The sequence below is a fragment of the Mercurialis annua genome, linkage group LG1-X, assembly GCF_937616625.2.
Source record: "Mercurialis annua linkage group LG1-X, ddMerAnnu1.2, whole genome shotgun sequence".
NCBI classification, from domain to species: Eukaryota; Viridiplantae; Streptophyta; class Magnoliopsida; order Malpighiales; family Euphorbiaceae; genus Mercurialis; species Mercurialis annua.
The window spans coordinates 54040312-54059864 of record NC_065570.1 but is presented as its reverse complement, the minus strand read 5'-3'; the positions used below and the strand labels follow the sequence as shown (position 1 = coordinate 54059864).

General features: G+C 32.6%; 2 protein-coding genes across 2 annotated transcripts; one reads left to right on the top strand and one right to left on the bottom strand.

Annotated features, from left to right (window-relative positions):
• Positions 1–4071: 4071 nt before the first annotated feature.
• On the top strand, positions 4072–5652 carry LOC126666083 (uncharacterized). The gene has a single exon (XM_050359043.2). The coding sequence runs from the start codon at positions 4324–4326 to the stop codon at positions 5341–5343; it is 1020 nt and encodes a 339-aa protein (XP_050215000.1). The 5' UTR covers positions 4072–4323; the 3' UTR covers positions 5344–5652.
• Positions 5653–14777: 9125 nt separating this feature from the next.
• On the bottom strand, positions 14778–18418 carry LOC126673161 (TPR repeat-containing thioredoxin TTL1). The gene is made up of 8 exons (XM_050367163.2): positions 18407–18418; positions 17150–17982; positions 16872–17067; positions 16579–16751; positions 16029–16362; positions 15569–15773; positions 15375–15475; positions 14778–15258 (listed from the first exon to the last, which is right to left on the bottom strand). The coding sequence occupies exons 1-8, from the start codon at positions 18416–18418 to the stop codon at positions 15106–15108; spliced, it is 2007 nt and encodes a 668-aa protein (XP_050223120.1). The 3' UTR covers positions 14778–15105.
• Between the last annotated feature and the right edge of the window lie 1135 nt (positions 18419–19553).

The window sequence follows — 19553 nt, the reverse complement described above, 5'->3', positions numbered from 1 at the left end:
TGTTTCATAAGTTTTTCTAGATGGACACTTTTCATTTCCATTTCTTTCTCATTTTTAACTAATCAAATGCTCCCTAACTTTACAATCCACCTCATTCAATCATATTAAGACAAGTTTGTATGACTAAAATAGAAATAAAAATATCAAAAAAACAATTTTATCTATTAATTTTAGGCTTTATAATGTAAAAAATCAAACATTTTCGCCTTTTATTCAAATCTTTTAAAAGTTATAAATCTATTTTAATTAGGCTAATTTACTGAAAATCTATCAACTTTTTCACTTGAAGCGTTGTTGGTGAGATGACATATGGTTCAGATAAATTATAATTTTATATTTTATGGCAACTTGGCATACCACGTAGACACAATTAAATTGATTTTATAATACTCCCTCCGTCCCATTTTATTTGTCCACTTTCTAATTTCATACATATTAAGAAAACTTTAATTACTAACAATTCTTTCCTTTATACCCTTTTTGATTCTTGAGTTAATTTAAAATTACTATATTAGAAAAGAAGTATTCATTAATTTTGCATTAAAAATGTAAAATAAAACATATGTATTTATGGTACACAATATTCTATAAATTATATCCATTTATATTAAGGGTAAAAGAGGAACATATGTGTATATAATACAAATGTGACAATCATTTTGGGACATACAAATATAGAATAATGGACAAATAAAATGGGACGGAGGGAGTATTAGATATATGATTTTCAGTGAATTGGTCAAATTATAGTAAATTTACAACTTTTGGAAGTTTTGAATATATTTTAAAAAGGGTTAATTCCATATAAAATCACCACTTTTATACGTTTTTTCATTTTAATCACGTCTTCTAAAAAGTGTCAAATAAAATCACCACCTTTTTTTTTGAAATTTATCACGAATGTGAAAGTTCGGTGTATCTTTTTTGACTCGACAACCGGAATCAACAAGAAAAGAGTAAGAGGTAGGTATTTTTTGTGTTAATTAGAGTATTATTCAGATTAGGATATTTATTTAGAAGAAAAAAGAAACCGGATTTTCTCATCGATGATAAATTTGCAAAAAAAATAAAAGGTGATGATTTTATTTGACATTTTTTAAAGGACGCGATTAAAATGAAAGAACGTGTAAATATGGTGATTTTATATGGAATTAACCTTTTAAAAACGAAAAAGTTCGACTTTTAGCTCACTAAACATTAAATATATCAAATAATTCTCTAAACATTAGAGTTTTCATGATTTCACTTATATTGTATGGTTCCAGTTATCATAATTAAATTCGAGCAAAAAACTAATTAAGATTTATTGAATAAAGAAAAGGAAAATGATTGATGATATAGCATCTCGTCTTTGGTAATCATGCATTACAAGGTTGTATTATGAAAGGGTATCCCATGTTTGGGTTATCACCAACTTTCCGCAATTGCAATCGATACACAGATAAATTATTTAGCTCATCCCAAACGATTCTTGCGCTTGAAGGCTAAAAGGAGGATTCAGTTTATTAGTTATTTAACCCAATCATCATCCATTAGTGATTTTCAAATACATAACCTACTTTCTTCTAATTTATAATTACAATTTGAAAAAATTATTTAGTGGTGTCTAAACTTTTCAAAATATTCTATTTTAGTGTCTGAACTTTTATTAATTAGTGTTTCAATTTTTTAAAAATGTACCATATAAGTGTTTGGATTGTGATTCTCTCAAGTTCAGGAGATCATGTCCACGATCTACACCGTTCATTACAAAATAAACGGTGCAGATCAATTTGATTAAAATTATATTTTTTTAATCTACACCATTCATTTTGTAATGAACGGTGTAGATCGTGAACATAACCCCCTCAATCCTGAGTGTTTTAGTCATTTTCAACCATCATTCTAATAAGTCAAAATAAATTCAAAAATTACTAATGTAATTTTTAATTTTGATGCTAAATAGAAAAATGTATCATTTACACAAATTAATCTTGTTCTTTTACTAATATGGCGGTGAAATTTAAGTAAAGCGGAGTTTATTTGTCTTTTTAGTATATTGATGATCGGAAAACAACAGAAGAAAAAAACACTTATTTGATATATTTTTAAAAAGTTGAAACATGAGTTTAAAAAGAATTAAAATTCAGACATTCAAAAGTAAATTTAAAAAATTCATACACCAAGTAATTTTTCCTTCAAAAGTTAGAGAAGTGGGAGATAATAATATAAATTCCTAAGGAGTAGCGGTGAAGCAATTTTTGAACTTTTTATCTCTACAATTTATCATTGATCTCATTATGTTTCAAAAGCATATCGTTTAGCTAAAAGTGATTAGTTGAAATTAAACTTGATTAGGCCATATTCCAATAGCTGATTATTAATTAACAGCAATTGAGTACCTAAACCAAATTTCTTTTGACAAATTGTTCCTATCAAATTAACCTATAATGATGATGAAAGATCACAACAAACAATCAAAAAAATTGATAGAGACTGATGCTGTGCTGCCACTCATTATTATATAAGGAGGCCATAGGAATAATTTAACTTTTTTTTTTCTTTCAATTTTCATGAACAAGAACATTGTATGAGTTTTAAATTAAACTGATCTTCTCCATTTTCTAACATCTTCTGTAAGCCCTACCATGTTTTGAATAATGAATAAATTCAAGAATAGGACTTATGCAACATTATCACACTTGTTTTATTATTATTGTAATGTATTCGCTCAGCGCTTAGCTTGCTCGGCCAACATCCTTTTTATTTGTTCTTTTTAAGTAGAAATTTGTAGTCAAAAAATCAGAAAACGGTTAAAAAAATCAAAAAATTTATAGTCAATAAATTTTCTTTTATTCTCTTGTAAGAAAATTATAGATAGATTTTGTTTCCACCGTATTTTTTCTTTTCATTCTCATTATTTTTATTTATTTAAACGGTTAAATTCTCTCCTTCTGTTCATTTGATGTTTGTGCATTGTTTGCAAGACTAGATATGTTCAAAAAAAAAATTGTCTAGTTATTCACTGATTTATCAATACATATTAAATGGTGTTATTTTAGTCATATCTGAAGATTCTTGATTACATGAACAAAGCAACTCCACATATTCCTTTAATTCTCACATCATCACCACCATCATCAATTATTCATATATATATGATCATTCATTCTTGGAGAGATTAATTGCATAAACATATTAAGAATAGTGTTTTTAAAAAATTCCAACTTAAGTGTAATGTACAACATTAAAATTAGAGAACATAGTTGAGAATACTAACCATCTCTCTCATTTCATATATATATAAATTATTAAAAAGAGAAAGTAGGAAATAATAAGTATGGTAGACTAAGAGATGTTCAATTCCTCCTTCGTGGAAGGCCCCAAAGCAAACTATCAAAAAGGAAAAAAAAGCAAAGAAACACTAATCCTAACATAAGATGTGGTGGTTGTAGTTGTAGGAGGAGGGGCCATTCCCCCCCTCATGTTCTCAAGTGCATTGCACCCTTCATTATGGCATCCCCACTTCAATTGCATAATCCCACTTCAATTATATTTGTTAGTTTTTTAATTATCTAAGTGTTTCTAAAATTATCTCAACACCCTTTTTTTCCATTGAATACTTATCTTAAAAAGTCCTTATTCAGGATAAACTCAAGCTGATACACACAATAAGCGAATGGAGACTCTTATTTTATCTAATAGCGCGTTAACCAATTGAACTGGTCATTTCATATACTATGAATATAATTTTGATCAAGAATTTGAGAAGAGGTGGAAAAAAAATGCTCGGAATGGATTTAAGAGTTGTTTTAACAAGTTACATTTAGATTTGTTTCAAATTGAGAAGGCTTATTGGTTCTAATTATTTATTGCCTTTGGAAAATACTATTAGATTAGTTATTGTAGGTAGTTAGTTGGTGTGTGTGGAGGAAGTAGTAATTAAGTGATTCGATAACAAAGGGGTCACATAACAAGTGAGAAAGTAAGAAGATATGATTGGATGATGAAACAAGGCTCGTGCCTTATCAACTTTCCTACTCATCTTTGCTTTAAATAATTTGATGTTTGGCAAAGAGCATTTCAAAAGCAAAGGGCGAAGGCGAACAAGTGAGCTGTGACCCCATCCCAAAGCATTGAGCTAAAAGGTAAGCGTTACAAAAATGAAAAAAAAAACAGATGGTAAAGAGTAAAGAGAAAAATAATAAAGTATGCAAAAGCAGATGAAAGCTGGCAATTTATCCCTCTTTCCCTCCCTTCTTTTTAAACATACCTCAGAATATCCAAAACCCAACACACACTCCTGCAAAAACTGATCAACTCTGTGGGTTCAACAGAATCAATATGAAAAAAAGAGAAACCAAAGGAGTTCAATCAGCTGATTTTTTAGTTTGTTTTCCTTCTAGATCACATCTAGCCTTACTTCCTAAGCCCATTTGTAGTCCTGCACGACCCGCAGAGTCCAGCAACCGGCAACACAACCACCCCCACCACCGCCATAACCACCACCAGGTCCACCACCCGCTCAAGAAATCTAGCACCAGAGGTAGTCCTGCCTTATGGGCCAAGAACAAGCAAATGGGCGCGGAGATTTCAGAACCAACTTCGCCCAAGGTTACATGTGCAGGTCAGATCAAAGTGAGACACAAAGCTGCTGCATGCAAAAGCTGGCAATCTGTAATGGAAGAAATTGAAAGAATTCACAGTCACAGGAAACTCAAGAAGAAGAAATCTAGTGCCTGGGTTGATTCTTTTGGGTTCAAGAAAGATGTAATGCAATTCTTGACCTGTTTAAGGAATATAAAATTCGATTTTCGATGCTTCGGTAACATTCCTCATTCTGATATCATCAGTTCTGACGATGAAGAGGAAGATGAAGAGCATGATATTGAAGAAGAAGCAGAAGAATGTCAAGAAAATGAGGAGGATTCAAGAACCGTATTCTCTAAATGGTTCATGGTGTTTCAAGAGAATCAAAATAACGAGTTTTACAAAGAAAACAAAAAAGATAATCAGGATGAGGATCCGTCTGTTGCTGTTCCTCCTCCAAATGCACTTCTGCTTATGCGGTGTCGTTCTGCCCCTGCAAAGAGCTGGCTAGAGGAGAAACAAGAAGAAGAAGACGATCAAGACCAAGAAGAAGAAGAAGAGGGGGAGGAGAATATAAAAAGAGAAGAAAAGAAAGGAAAGAATTTAAAAGCTTTAATGGAAGAAGAAAAAACAAGTATAGAAAAAGAAAACAGCTTGGTAGTGATGAGATACGACACTGATTTCTACAGAATTTCAACTGATATAGCAAAAGAAACATGGGTTGTTGGTGGAATCAAGGATCCATTATCAAGAAGTCGAAGCTGGAAGAGATGATCCATCATCGTCATCATCATTTCAGGGAATAATTCAAACTTTTTATTTTTCCTCTGTTCAAATTTTTATTTCTTGGGTTCTTCGTGTGGGGATTGGGATAAAACTAAAACGAATCCGAATCAGGATTTTATGATATATTAAATTTGTTGGGATTTTAATTAATATTATTGCAGTTTGTAATTTATAAAGCTCTTTCTTTTCTTTTCCCTGGAAAGGATTTTGCTGCCATGGGATGATGATGTATATTTCTGGGTTTGTAATTGCTTACTCAAATTGGTAATCTTATCTTACATTCTTAATTTAGTTTAATGCTAATTGCTATCCGATTGGATTGTGCTTGCACGTGTTTGTGCATATACCAACAATTGAAATGCCACATGCGATTGGATCTTTGATTCCTTGACTTCTTTGCTAGGCATGTCTTATTGATTTTGTAAATAATTTCTAGGATTAGAATTTTAATTCAACTTGAATTTCTTTTTTGTGATACCGAACCTGAAAATGTAATGAAGTTTTGCAATATGGCTTCAGTATCTGGGAATTCACAGCCCTTAAAAGGCTAAACCCGTCTTTAGCCGCCTATATTTTTAAAATTTTGTTCACCTGGTTGTGTTTGTGTTTTTTTCGAGTCTTTATATTTAATTTATTTTGAATTCTAAATCTTTTTTTGAACGGAAAAGGAATATGCTGCGTGCATTATATTTCACAGTGAAATCAAATTTAAATGTTCAACTAAGTTGAACTAATTTGAAATGTTGACAAAATGTGTCACATCATCAAACTTTAAGAGAAATCAAATAGACACAAATTTGAAAGTATATAGATTTTTTTATCACTTCCGACGTAAACACTGTTAATACTTAATGGTGATTCTGTTACGCGATAACTTCTTCCGCTCATAAAAGGGTCTATTAAACAGAAATATGAAGTGTAGAGGAATTTATTGTATAACAAACTTTCAGAAAAAAAAAACTATAATGGCCTTTTAATGGGTTAAGCTCTCTAAAATGAGATGGTGGCAGGTTGTGCAAAAACCGAACCAAATCGTTTAACCGAACCAGATTAAACCGAAAAAATATGTGGAGTGGTTAAAATGGTTAATTTGGAGTGATTTGGTGTAGAAGTTTTAAAAATCTCGGTTTATGGAGATGATTTGGTTTTAGGTCTCGGTTAACCGAACCGAACCAAAAAACCGATATTCAAAACGGCGCCGTTTTGAGTATAGGTAAAAGTCCCATTAACATCCCCAATAATTATAACCCTAACTAACTACCCCTAGTATATAAACCCTTTTTTCTAACCCTAACCCTCATTTTCTTTCAGCCGCTCTCTCACTTCACTCTCTCTCTCGTCTCTTCTCTCTGATTTCTCTCATTTTTCTGATTTTTCTCATTTCTCTAAACCCTAATCCTCTCAAATATCAACTCAATCTCTCATGAATCATGATCCTCTCTGTCTATTGAACCTCTCATCTACCTAAATCTCTCATATTTTCTGTCGATTAAATCCTATCATCTTCAACCCTAGCCCTAGCAGTTTCCTATCATGTTCCTCTCTATGGTTCTCATACTTTCTGTCGATTGAAGCTCTCATCTTCCTCTCGAAGGCTTTGTGGTTCTCTCTTCTCTGTCACCTGGTTCGCAGAGCTTTAATCAAAGGAAGTGATGGTTGCATGTTAGGGTTTTGGTTTGCTGAGATTTAATCGATGGATTTTTAAGGTAATCTCACTGGATCGAAGTTTTTTTAACCTTTAAATTGATTTTTTTTCTTCATATTTCTAAGTTTCTAACCTCTATCTTGTTTTCTTTTTGGTATACAGGGATCTGGGTATTTTTCTGTAATAGACTGAGATTTAAGGTAAAGGCTTTGGTGTTTATTTGTAATTTATGGAAGTATTGTGTTAGTTTGTTTGTTTATGTCTGCTGTGGTTATGGATTTTTGATTTTTGTCCTCTGTTTTGCATGAACTACTGGTGGATTTCTAATGAAAACAGAAAGGCTTTGGTGGAAGCTTATTAATTTCGATTGAGTTGTGAGGTAATATACTGATTTGGTATCTTGCGTTTTAGGGGCAGCTTGAGGGTTGGTTCTTAATCTATTGGTGATTTGATTTTCTAATTTTTTATTCTGTTTGTCTTGCATGAATTGTTGGTGGACTTCTATTATAAAAGAAAGCTTTGGTGGAAGCTTATTGAATTCGGTTGTAAGGTAATATGTTTCTTTGTCATATTTATATAATTCTAGATTTGTGGAAGCTTATTCAATTTGATAGAGCTAACTGCTAAGTGTTGATTTTGTGAGTTAATTTATGTGTTCTGCTTTATGCAGATGGACCCTGAATTGAGAGGCTTAGATGTCCTTGTGGATGCAGCAGTTGATGGCCAATCCCCTGTTGGTCAAGAAGCTGCTGCTTCAGTTGGACCATCTATGAATATGGAAGCAAATCCTGACCCTGTTGCTGATCATGTACCTAATATGGAAGCTAATCCTAAAAAAAGGAAGGAAAGTCAACAAAGATCTGTGGTGTGGGAGCATTTTGAGACTATTAAAGATGCAAAAGGTACCACTATGCAAGCCAAATGTCTTTACTGTGCTCGCATTTACAATTGTCATGCCAAAAAGAATGGAACTTCTACTTTAAGAAGTCATTTAGTTAGATGCACTAAACACCCACACAGTATAGAAACTAGGCAGGCTTTGTTGTCTTTTCAACCTGTTAGTGTGGAAGCTGGATCATCTGGTCATGATTTGTTTTCTGTTGCTACATGGAAATTTGATCAGGAAGTAGTTAGGAAAGCAATAGCATACATGATTGTTGTTGATGAATTGCCATTCAAATTTGTTGAGAAACAAGGTTTTAGAAGAGTAATGAGTCTTGCTTGTCCAATGTTTAAAATGCCCTCTAGGTGGACTATTACTAGGGATTGCTATGCTTTGTTTGTTGAGGAGAGGTTAAAACTGAAACAATTTTTGAAAACTAATACTCAAAGAGTGAGTCTTACTAGTGATTCATGGACATCTAATCAGAGATTGAACTACATGTGTATTACTGCCCACTTTATTGATAATGACTGGAAGTTGCATAAGAAAATTATCTCTTTTGTTACTTGTTCTAGGCATAAGGGTGAGTATTTATCTAAATCTATGGAAACTTGTTTGCAAGAGTGGGGGCTGAAAAACATTTTTTCTGTTACCTTAGACAATGCTGAAAACAACAGTACTGCTATGGGATTTTTTATGAAAAAAATGTTGTTGTGGGGTAGTACACCTGTCAGATGCAAGTATGCACACATGCGATGTATTGCACATATCCTTAATCTTGTTGTAACTGATGGTTTGAAAGAGTCTGGTTCATCTTTTGAAAAAGTTAGAGCAGCTGTTAGATATATAAAAAACTCTCCATTAAGGCTAAGCAAATTTAAGGAATGTAAAGAGTCACTTGATATGCAATGTAAGCGTTCTTTGTGTCTAGATGTACCAACTAGATGGAATTCAACATACTTGATGTTAGATACTGCTTGTATGTATCAGAAAGTGTTTGAAGAATATGAAGATGTGGAAGCCTCTTTTAAAAAAGATTTGGGTGAGAATATGCCTGAAATGAATGATTGGGAAAATGTTAGGCAATTGTGTCGCATGTTAGAATGTTTTTACAAAATGACTTTGAGAATTTCTGGTTCTCTTTATGTGACTTCTAACAAACACTTTCTTGAGATTTCTGATTTGTGCACTATTTTACAAGACTGGATTGTGTCTAGTGATGTGGCCCTAAGGTCTATGGGCATGAAAATGAAAGCTAAATTTGACAAATACTGGGGTGATCCATTAGTGATGAATAAGCTTGTCTTTTTTGCAAATATCTTAGACCCCAGGGATAGAATTGTTTTCATGGAATACAGTTTGTGTCAAATGTATGGTAATGGACAAGGTAAATTTCTGTATAGTTGTTTGATGGAAGATATGGCTGAATTGTTTAATGATTATGAAGTTCTTTATAAGAAAGAACTGAGTAGTACTGGCCAGGATAGCCAAACTATAGAAACTGTTGGCCAATCATCCCAAGCAAATTCTGTTTTGAAAGAAAGGTTTCTGCAGCAAATGTCAGAGACTGGTTGTGTGAGTGGAAGCAAGAAATCTGAATTGGATATTTATCTAAGTGAGGCAGTGGTTGCAAATGATGTGCAATTTGATATTCTGAAATGGTGGAAGTTCAATTCAGAGAGGTTTCCTGTCCTCTCTAGAATGGCCCGTGATATTCTTGCAGTACCGGTCTCTACAGTTGCTTCAGAATCCGCCTTTAGCACTGGAGGGAGAGTGCTTGATGACTTTAGGAGCTGTTTGACTCCTAAAATTGTGGAGACATTAGTCTGTACTCAGGATTGGCTTAGAGATCCATCAAAGCCAGTCTCTGTTGAGGAGATATTGGAGGAATTGGAGCAACATGAAGAAGGTAATACTATTAATTTCTGTTTATTTAATTTCTATTTCTATTTATTTATTTGTTATCTATTATTAATTGTTTCTTGTTTGTTTTTCAGGTCTTCAAGAACCAGCTAATGCTCTTAATGATCAATAGTTTGTCTTCTTGAAGTCCTTCTTTTCTTTACTTGATGTTTGCTTGCTTACTTGATATCTGCTTGCTTATTTTCTTTGCTTGGTGGAAGCTTTTCCTGCTTCTGTTGCTATTATAATACATTGCTTTGCTGTCTAGTGATAATGATAGATTGGTACAAGAGATATAGTTGGTTGAGCTTGTGTTTGATTTCTCTGTCATTTGTTTATAGGCTATGATGATGCTTCCACTTTCAATGAGTTTGAATACTAAAAAGTTGTAACTGTTGAGGCACATTTTTTTATTGTTGCCACCTTTTATGACTTTAAGTGTTATACTTGAAATACTATGCAATCTGAGCCTGCAAGCAATTAACACTGATGAGATCTTGCTTTACCTTTGTGTATTGGACTCATTATATTATGTTTCTGATTCTATCTTGTGCTGAACTATCATTATTCTGTTTAAGGCTATGATGAAGCTTCCACCATTGAAGTCTGAACTATGCTTAACCATTAACTGTGCGACATTAAATGTTGCCTTTTAAAAGAGTTGAGTGTAAATTATGACTTAAATCTATGAAGTCTGAGCCTCAAATTTCTATGTTTTTGTTATCTTTCTGTATTTTGTTATTAGTCTTTACTCTTTCTGTTTTCTATTCTGTGTTTGCAGGATACACCTTATTTTGCAAACTGATTGGTGGAGGCATTTTTGGGAATTTTTGTATATTGAAGAACATTGGCTGTTGATTCACTGCAGTATTTTTGTATGCCTGAATCAGTTTTTTTGTATAGCCTTATCAAATTGATAGTTAGTAATTAATTTGTAAATTTAGAAGATAGGCTATTTTTTGGGGTAAAAAACTTAGGCCTGTAAAATTTATATTTGTTATGCAGTATTTTGATGCATATACTGCATTTATAGTGGTCTGTAATTTTTTTGTTATTAAAGGAATGTTAAAATTGTAAACATTCCTAACTATATGTATTTTATTTTCCTCCAATTTTTCTTTAATTTTTGTAAATTAACTAAGTTGGTTAACCGACCGAACCAAACCGAGATGGAACCGAAATTTCGGTTCACCGAACCGAAATAACCGTTAACCAAATAAGTGAAATTTGGTTTATGATTTTAAGGAGTGGTTCGATTTGGTATTGGGGGTGTGCACACCGAACCGAACCGAACCGAACCGTGCACACCCCTAGTGGCAGGGCCTTAGCAATGTACAGTATAATCACATGGCTGTAATTGTAGAAGAAGGATTAATTCAAATAAACCAAAACTGTGTACAGTGCAATTCACGTGGCAATCAACTTCATTCTACCCTGGCCAACGGAGTTAAATTAAGAAATACATGTGAGATCTAATTTATTTGAAATTATGGTCCAAGGATTATGATTATGTCTCCTGCCAGAGCCAGGCTGAGGAAATTGAGCATAAACTCATTAATTATCTTTTTATGTCCTATAATGGTGGCCTAATTTGTGCTTTGCATCTCCTTTATCATTTTTACCTTGCTTTACAAAGAGAACGGTGATCCATAATCGCATTGATTTCTTCATTGTAACTTTTTTCTAAAATTATACTCCCTCTGTCCCAATAAAGTTATCTATTTTACCTTTATCACACAGTTTAATAAAAGCAATTATTGTGTATAAATTTTATAAAATTTTACTTACTTTTTTTATAATACCCCTGTTTAATATAGGATCCACATGTAATTTATTTTCACTTTATTTATTAGTGAATTTTAAATAGAGGTAATATAGGAAAATTGAATGTAAAAATTAGTTACTTTTTGAAAGTGGACAAGAGTTTTGGGACAAAAAATTTTCTCAAAATAGACAACTCTATTAGGACGGATGGAGTACAGTCGACCCTCTAATAGTTAATATTCTATAAATTAATAATTCTAATAATTAATAGAAAATTGAGAGAACCAACTTCGTTCCACATCGGATAATTAATAATTCTATTATTTAATAATTAATAAAATTTAAAATATATTCTACATGAATATTAATTATTATAGAGATTTTTTTAAAGAAATATATAATAATTGATGATTTATTTGAGGCAAGTAACCTTAATTCATAAAGTGGAAGTTAAAATACCATCAAATTATGACTTTCTTATTTTTTTAAGAAATTATAAAAGAATTTATTAGATAAACAAATTAAATTAAGTAAAGTATTTTTAATATAAAAATTATTAAAAATTATTTTACTTTATGAATATAATTTCTTAATAATTATTTTTTGGTTTGATATTAATTGATAATTTTTAAATTGAATATAAAATTGTTTCTTTTAAATTGAGTGATTGTAAAGTGTATTTAGTTAGTTTTTCTATAATATAATATTAATATTAGATTTATTAATTTAGATGTTTTAAAATATCTTTTATAATTTTTTTATACAAATTCAATAAATTAATAATTCTAATAATTAATAAATTTTTAACCCACCATGTGTATTAATTATCAGAGGATCGACTGTAGTCTGTAGTAGAAAACGCAAAACTTTTAAATATGAATAAATATAGTCTAGCGCAATAAATCGATATCTACTAGTATTTCGCTTTAGGTGGTGGATTGGATCAAAAATGATAGCAAACGGGTCCATCCTAAATATCCAATCTACAAAATCGATCTTCAGTCCTCTGGCCCAAGTCCGTAACCCTCCAATAAAAGACCACAATAATGCTAATTGTTGTTCTAAAAAAAAAACATTTACTCCTCTTAATAGAATTGGCTTTTTTTTCCTCTCAAAATTTTAGTCCATTTTAATAAATTATATGTTATTTTTATTAAAATTCATTAATGAGCTAGTGTATTTATTGATGTCTATCAAAATATATATAAAAAATAAAAATTAGTGACTATATTAAATAAAAATACAATAGGACAAATAGAAAAAAATAGAGAAAAATCTATAATCTTAATTGTAATTTTTGGATTATGTAATAATGAAAAAATAAACAACTATATTAGAATGGGGAAAATAGTCATTTTTTTTAAAAAATAGGGACCATTTCAAAAAAGAAAACAGATAAAATTTAACTACATTAGCTGTAACTAATTGTCTCACTTTTACAATATCGTCAAATCCGGCCCGGTGATAAAACCAGTGACACTAGAGGGTTAAGGGCTAAAGGTTCAACCGGTGTTCAATCGGAATTAAACCCGTGTTATATATATACGTGAAATCATACCTATTATATATATATACATATATATATATCTATATATAGATATATATATATATGTATGTACATACATATATATATATATCTATATATATATATATGTATGTACATACATATATATATATGTATGTACATATATGTACATACATATATATATATGTATGTACATACATATATATATGTATCTATATATATATATATGTATGTACATACATATATATATGTATGTATATATATATATATGTATATGTATATGTATATGTATGCAATAAGAAACATATACATAATAATCAAGATAGCTTAGTGGTCTTGAACCAGACCAGATGTCCCGGTTATTTAACCGGTTAATTTCTTCAATTCAACGATTACCAAGCCAGTTTGGTAGAAAAACAGCAAGTCTTCAATTGGAAGGATTTTAGAGTAACCCCAATCGATGATCTAACCAGTTTGTAGGTTTTCTAGTTGAACCGGCCGGTTCGGTTCGAATTCGATAGCCATGCTCTTTTAAAAAGTCTTTTAATTATTTCTTCAAAGAACCTTTTAATTTTGGCATAATGTCTTAAAAAACTCCGATCTTTTAGCCCCTTTTCAATCATACCCTGACATTGAAAATTTGTCAATTTTACCCTATTTTTCATTTTTGTGTTTCAATTGTACCCTGAAAAATTAAATTAACGTCTTTTGCGTTTGGAAATTTGTTTAAAACATTCTCCATGTCTCGCATATATTAATTGTATATTTTTAAAATTTATTTAAATTTAGTTAAATTAATTAAGAATTTAAATTAGTGTTAATTTGATTATGGTTTTTAATTAGTTTTTAAAAATAAAGGACTTATTTGTACTTTTTTGAATAAAAAAGAATTTAATTTTATATTTAGACTTAATTAATTGAATGATTTCATCATTTAAGTAAAAAAATTAACAAAAATTAAAATATTGGGGTACAATTGAAAACGGAAAATTAAAAGTGGGTAAAATTGACAAATTTTCAACGTCGGGGTGGAATTGAAAAAAAGTTTAAAGGTGAGGGGTTTTTGAGTGATTAGGCCTTTAATTTTAGTACAGCTATGTTTTTTTTTTTTTTTTGACTTTAGGTACTTAATTTGCTAGTTGGAACGTCGATGCTTAGTATATTTTTGAAAACTTTCTCTTGGCAAATAACATTGTGTTAGCTAGAGAGAACTTCTGAAAAAGAAAAATCCCAATATTGATCCTTCCATTAAACACAAAAATAATGTTTCCGCACAACATTTTTTTTTTCACGCACTATAGATAAAGAGATCATTAGCTAACTGGGTAGAGCACTAACAGCAGACTAAAGAACTGCAGAATTCAGTAATCCTAAACAAATTAAGAAAAACAAAAGGCTTAATTACTTGAAAACCACCAACCTTATAACTTTTTTTCATTTATACCATGATTTAGGAAAATTTTCAATTGTACCCTATTTTTAATTTTTATGTTTCATCTCTACCTAATGAGTTGAATTGACCTATTTTCTTTTTAAAAAAAAATTTAAATTAGTCATTCATTTTTAACCTATATTCTAATAAAACGTTAATGTTAATCATTTATATATCTTGTTTTTAATATTTTTATCTTTAAATTAATTAAATTATCAAAAAAATTATTCTTGGGATACAAACGAAACATAAAATCGAAAATAAGATACAATTGAAAATTTTCCTAGGTCGTGGTATAAATGAAAAAAAGTTACAAAGTGAGTGGTTTTTAAGTAATTAGCCCAAAACAAAACCTCTTAATTATCATCACAAAATACAAAAGAAACTCTCAAAAATCATCTTCTCATTTATTTAACATAAGTTTTCTTTAACTTTTTTTTTCTTGTTCTTTATGTTTGATGGCTGGCAAAGTTGTGGACCAAATGCTGCTTTAACCCAATATTAATTTGTATAATTAATGTTGAGGCTTTCTTCTTTGTTTTTAAATCGTAATTAAATCTCTCTGTTTCATGTACTATATACGTTTTGGTAGTTATGTATCAACTGCTGTACAGTTTGACTGATTTTTCCAATAAATGGCGGTTGTTGCCTGGAATTTCTTTAACCCTTGATCCATTCTTGTAAATCTTGAAAGATGGTAGAGATGTTACACTTTCTGATTTTTCTAAGCACGGATGATCTTCCACTTCCACCTGAAACCAATTACCACATAATTATCAACAAAATGGTTTAAAAATTTAAAAGGGTTAATAATATTGGTGTCATTAATAAGAGATTAGGATTTAATTTTCCCGGCAAACAAACAAACCTTGAGAAAGTAGACAGATGGAAATATCTTGCAGACTTGTTGCATCAGCTGCAAAACTTGCTCATGCTTCTCTTTATTACAGAAAAGAACCACAGACATTCCTGTCAAATTTCAAGTACAAATTTAAAAATATGGTGAATTAATTTTAATTTTAATAAAAAACCTCTCTATGTATATCAGAGTACTAGACTGACCAGGTGATTTTACAAAGTATCTAAAACGTTCATTGCTTGATATGAACACTAAATTAGACCCAAATTTCATTTCTTTGATGTCTTCACCATGCTGCTTCTTCAGCTGAATCTTTGCGTCAAACAAGGCTCTGCCCAGCTCCTCGTCTGCCGGACTCTCTTTTATCAGCATCTCATAATCTTCTATTGAAGCTTCCCATCTTTCGATCTATAGCACCACAAAATTCTATAATTTAGCCCCAATAACAACTGAAAGGGCATTTTTTGATAAGAATAGTCATAAATATAATGAGTTTCAGAATTGTTTTCGAAAAAATCAAACAAAATGGTTAAACATATATAAGAGTCCACAATTTTCCGTGTAATATAAATAACCACAGGTGTGTGCAAGTTCTCGAGTTAACTTAAAGCCTGATAACAGACAATTAAGTAAAAGGGAACTTATAATGAGAGTGAAAGTTACCTTGGCATTACAGTGTGCTCTTCTGAGCCTTGCTTTGCTATAGTTTGGCTGCAACCTAAGAGCTTCAGTGCAGTCTTCTATGGCCTTTTCAAATTGATAAAGCTTCGAAAGACAAGCGGCGCGGTTACATAGTAAAATAGAGTTAAAAGGTTCATATTCTAGTCCCTCACTGTAAGAAATACAGGCCTCAGAGAATTTTTCTGCCTTGTATAACAAATTCCCAGTTAGTCTTGCAGATGCTACTGCTCTAGCAGTTTTCACGACTTTGTTGATCTCTCTGTTGCTTGGATCAAGACAAGCCGCTTGCTGAGCAGCAGCCATAGCATCTTCAAATCTGCCACCCAATATTTAAATTCATAACTTAGAAGAAAAAAGATTGACTTCTGATGTCACCATGATAAAAGAAAAAGGTTAACAGGCTATATAAAAAAACTGTCAATTTTGTCATAAATTTTTAACAATATGTGTAGATCTTTCACAATTCCATCACAAATTGAAAGTTATTTTTGGAAATGAGCTAAAAATATACTGGTTTAGTGGTTTGACCAACCTGCCAGCAGCCATATAAACCTGTGCCCCAACAGTGAAGAGATAAGTAGCAACAGGCAGACCAAAGCACTTGGTGAAAGATTCAACACTAAAACTTGGCCCTCTTCGGTAGGCTCTGTAGGCCTCTTCATGTTTGTGCAATCTCAGTAAGGCCTCCGCTTGCATCGCATAAACCTATAAGTGGTAAACACATCAAGTGTAATTCAATATGAGAATTTCAGCTTCGATTCCCCTTCTGTATTATAATAAAATAAAAATAAAAATAATAATAATGCATAAAGAAATTATATTAACCTGTGGAGATGCATCACCACCTGAGGAAATTGCACGATCAGTCTCCTTTAGTAGAATATTCCAATCCTGTAACTTTCGAGCTTCGATACACCGGTTCAGATGCTTCCGAAGGGCCTGAGCTTGAGAAATATCTTCAGAATCAGCATAAATACCTGATTGCTTGTAATGATACAATGCTTTCTCTGCTTCTCCTAATCTGCAAATCTGAATTATTTTATATTCAAAATATTTATTGGTAGTAAAATTATAAGTTCAATACTATAGTGCTCTATTAGTACCTGACATAAAGTGTTGCCAATCGGTGATGCGCCCTGTGATAAGCAGGATTGAGCCTAATAGCTTCTTTGCACTCAGAAACAGCTTCCATTGTCCGGCCTAGTCCTATCAAAGCAGCACTTCGATTACTCCGATATGCTGCCTTACTCGAATCAAGAGAAATTGCTCTGTCGTAAAAAGCCAACGCCTCTTCGAATTTTCCCTTCTTGTACTTCTCATTTCCCATATTCTTTAGAATCTCAGGATCCATTTTACTTGTCGGAGTCTGACAATGTCGAAACTCGCCACTGGACTGCCTGACTATGTTGCCCATGACACCATTACAACTAAGTTTTTTATGGGTAGTAACTGTGCTTGGAGTGGAATTTGCTCGAATTAGAGCTTTACTATCTCTGGACTGATGAGTATTAGTAGCAAGAATCACACTTAGCTCTCTGGAATCACTTGTGGAGATTCTTTTTGGCTTAGTTTCATTGTTCTGCGGTGCTTTGAATTGGCTCGAACTCGAGGATGATGATGAGCATCTCGCAGCAGCAGCAGCAGAATCAACAGATATTCTACCGTTATTATTCTTCTGATAAGAAGTTATTGAAGGAACTGCTAAACTGTGCCTCCTGGTGTGTTTTTGGCCTATTTCAGGTAATTTGACAGTGTCAAGAATTGCAGCTTCTGATTTTGTTTTACAGATAGGCTGCTCTTTTGAACTGTCAAGAGCCTTCAAGCATTTGTTGCCACTTTCTGTTGGCAATGAATATACGGATGATTTTCGCTGCCAAAAACTCCGGCGAGGGAATATTCCTCCCATTAGCCCACAGCCCAGTTGGTCGTGGTGATCCTGTTGCGGAAGCTTAACAATTACTACTAGCAAGTCACTTATTGTGCTAAATAATTATACCGGAAAATTCCCAGGAAAGATTGGTGGGTCACAAGTGGACCACTTAAGTACCAAACTCCTTAGACAGAATTTCACTCGATGTAACTAACTTCACAATAAATAACTCTAACTAGTTTAAACGTTAGCTATTAAATAAACAATAAAGAGAATACCAGGATTTTAACGAGGTTCAGCCAAAAGAACCGGCTTACATCCTCGGGCACTGCCAAAAAATACTCCACTATTTGTTTGTAGCAAAATACAAACTCGAGAGAGAAAGCAAACCGAAGCCTTAGGAGTAATAGGCTAGCTCGCTATAAGAAAGAGTGAGATGGGATACTTTAGAAAGGGGAGAGTGGGCTTTCTTTTATAGGAGAAGAAAGACCCCACCTCCCATTTCCTTAGCAATGTGGGACAAACCCCACAATCAAAATGAGCCTATTTCTACAAATCTCCACCTAGGCGAATTTTCTCTCTCTACAAACTTGGACTATCTTCGGTAGTGCCTTCCGTTGCGCTTCAAAGCGCCAAATCTCAAATTCTGAAAATACTAATCAAATCCAAACAATGTTTGAATTTGACTGCTGTCACCACTTTGGTCAACATATCTGCAGGATTTTCCGTGGTCAAAATCTTCTGAAGTAGGACACCACCTTCTTCGATAACCTCTCGGATAAAATGATACCGGACATCAATATGCTTCGTCCTTGCATGGTAAACTTGGTTCTTTGCTAAGTGAATAGCACTCTGACTATCACAATGTATCTCTACATGCTTCTGTCCAACTCCCAGTTCACCAAGCAACCCTTGAAGCCAAATTGCTTCTTTAACAGCCTCTGTAATTGCCATGTACTCTGCCTCTGTGGTAGACAGGGCAACTGTTGACTGCAAAGTAGACTTCCAACTAATCGGCGCCTTTGCTAATGTATACACATAGCCTGTTGTTGAACGCCGCTTATCTAAGTCACCCGCATAATCCGAATCACAATATCCAACAACACTTTGACCATCTTTCTCGTCCCGCTCAAATATTAGACCAACATCTACGGTGTTCAGAATATACCGTAGAATCCATTTTACAGCTTGCCAATGCTCCTTTCCAGGTGCATGCATGTATCTGCTCACCACCCCAACTGCGTGCGAAATGTCGGGCCTTGTACACACCATAGCATATATCAAACTGCCAACAGCACTCGCATACGGAACCTTTGTCATATAATCTTGTTCCGCATCATTCTTTGGAGATAGAGATTCACTCAGCTTCATGTGAGGAGCGAGCGGAGTACTAACAGGTTTTGATTGTTCATTCATACCAAAACGCTTTAGCACCTTTCTCAAATATTCCTTTTGAGACAAACAAAGTTTTCCCAAACTTCTATCTCTACTTATCTCCATACCGAGAATCTTCTTGGCTTCACCTAGATCCTTCATTTCAAACTCTTGACTGAGTTGAGCCTTCAGTTTCTCAATTTCTCCTTTATTCCTCGAAGCTATCAGCATGTCATCAACATAAAGGAGAAGATATATGAAGG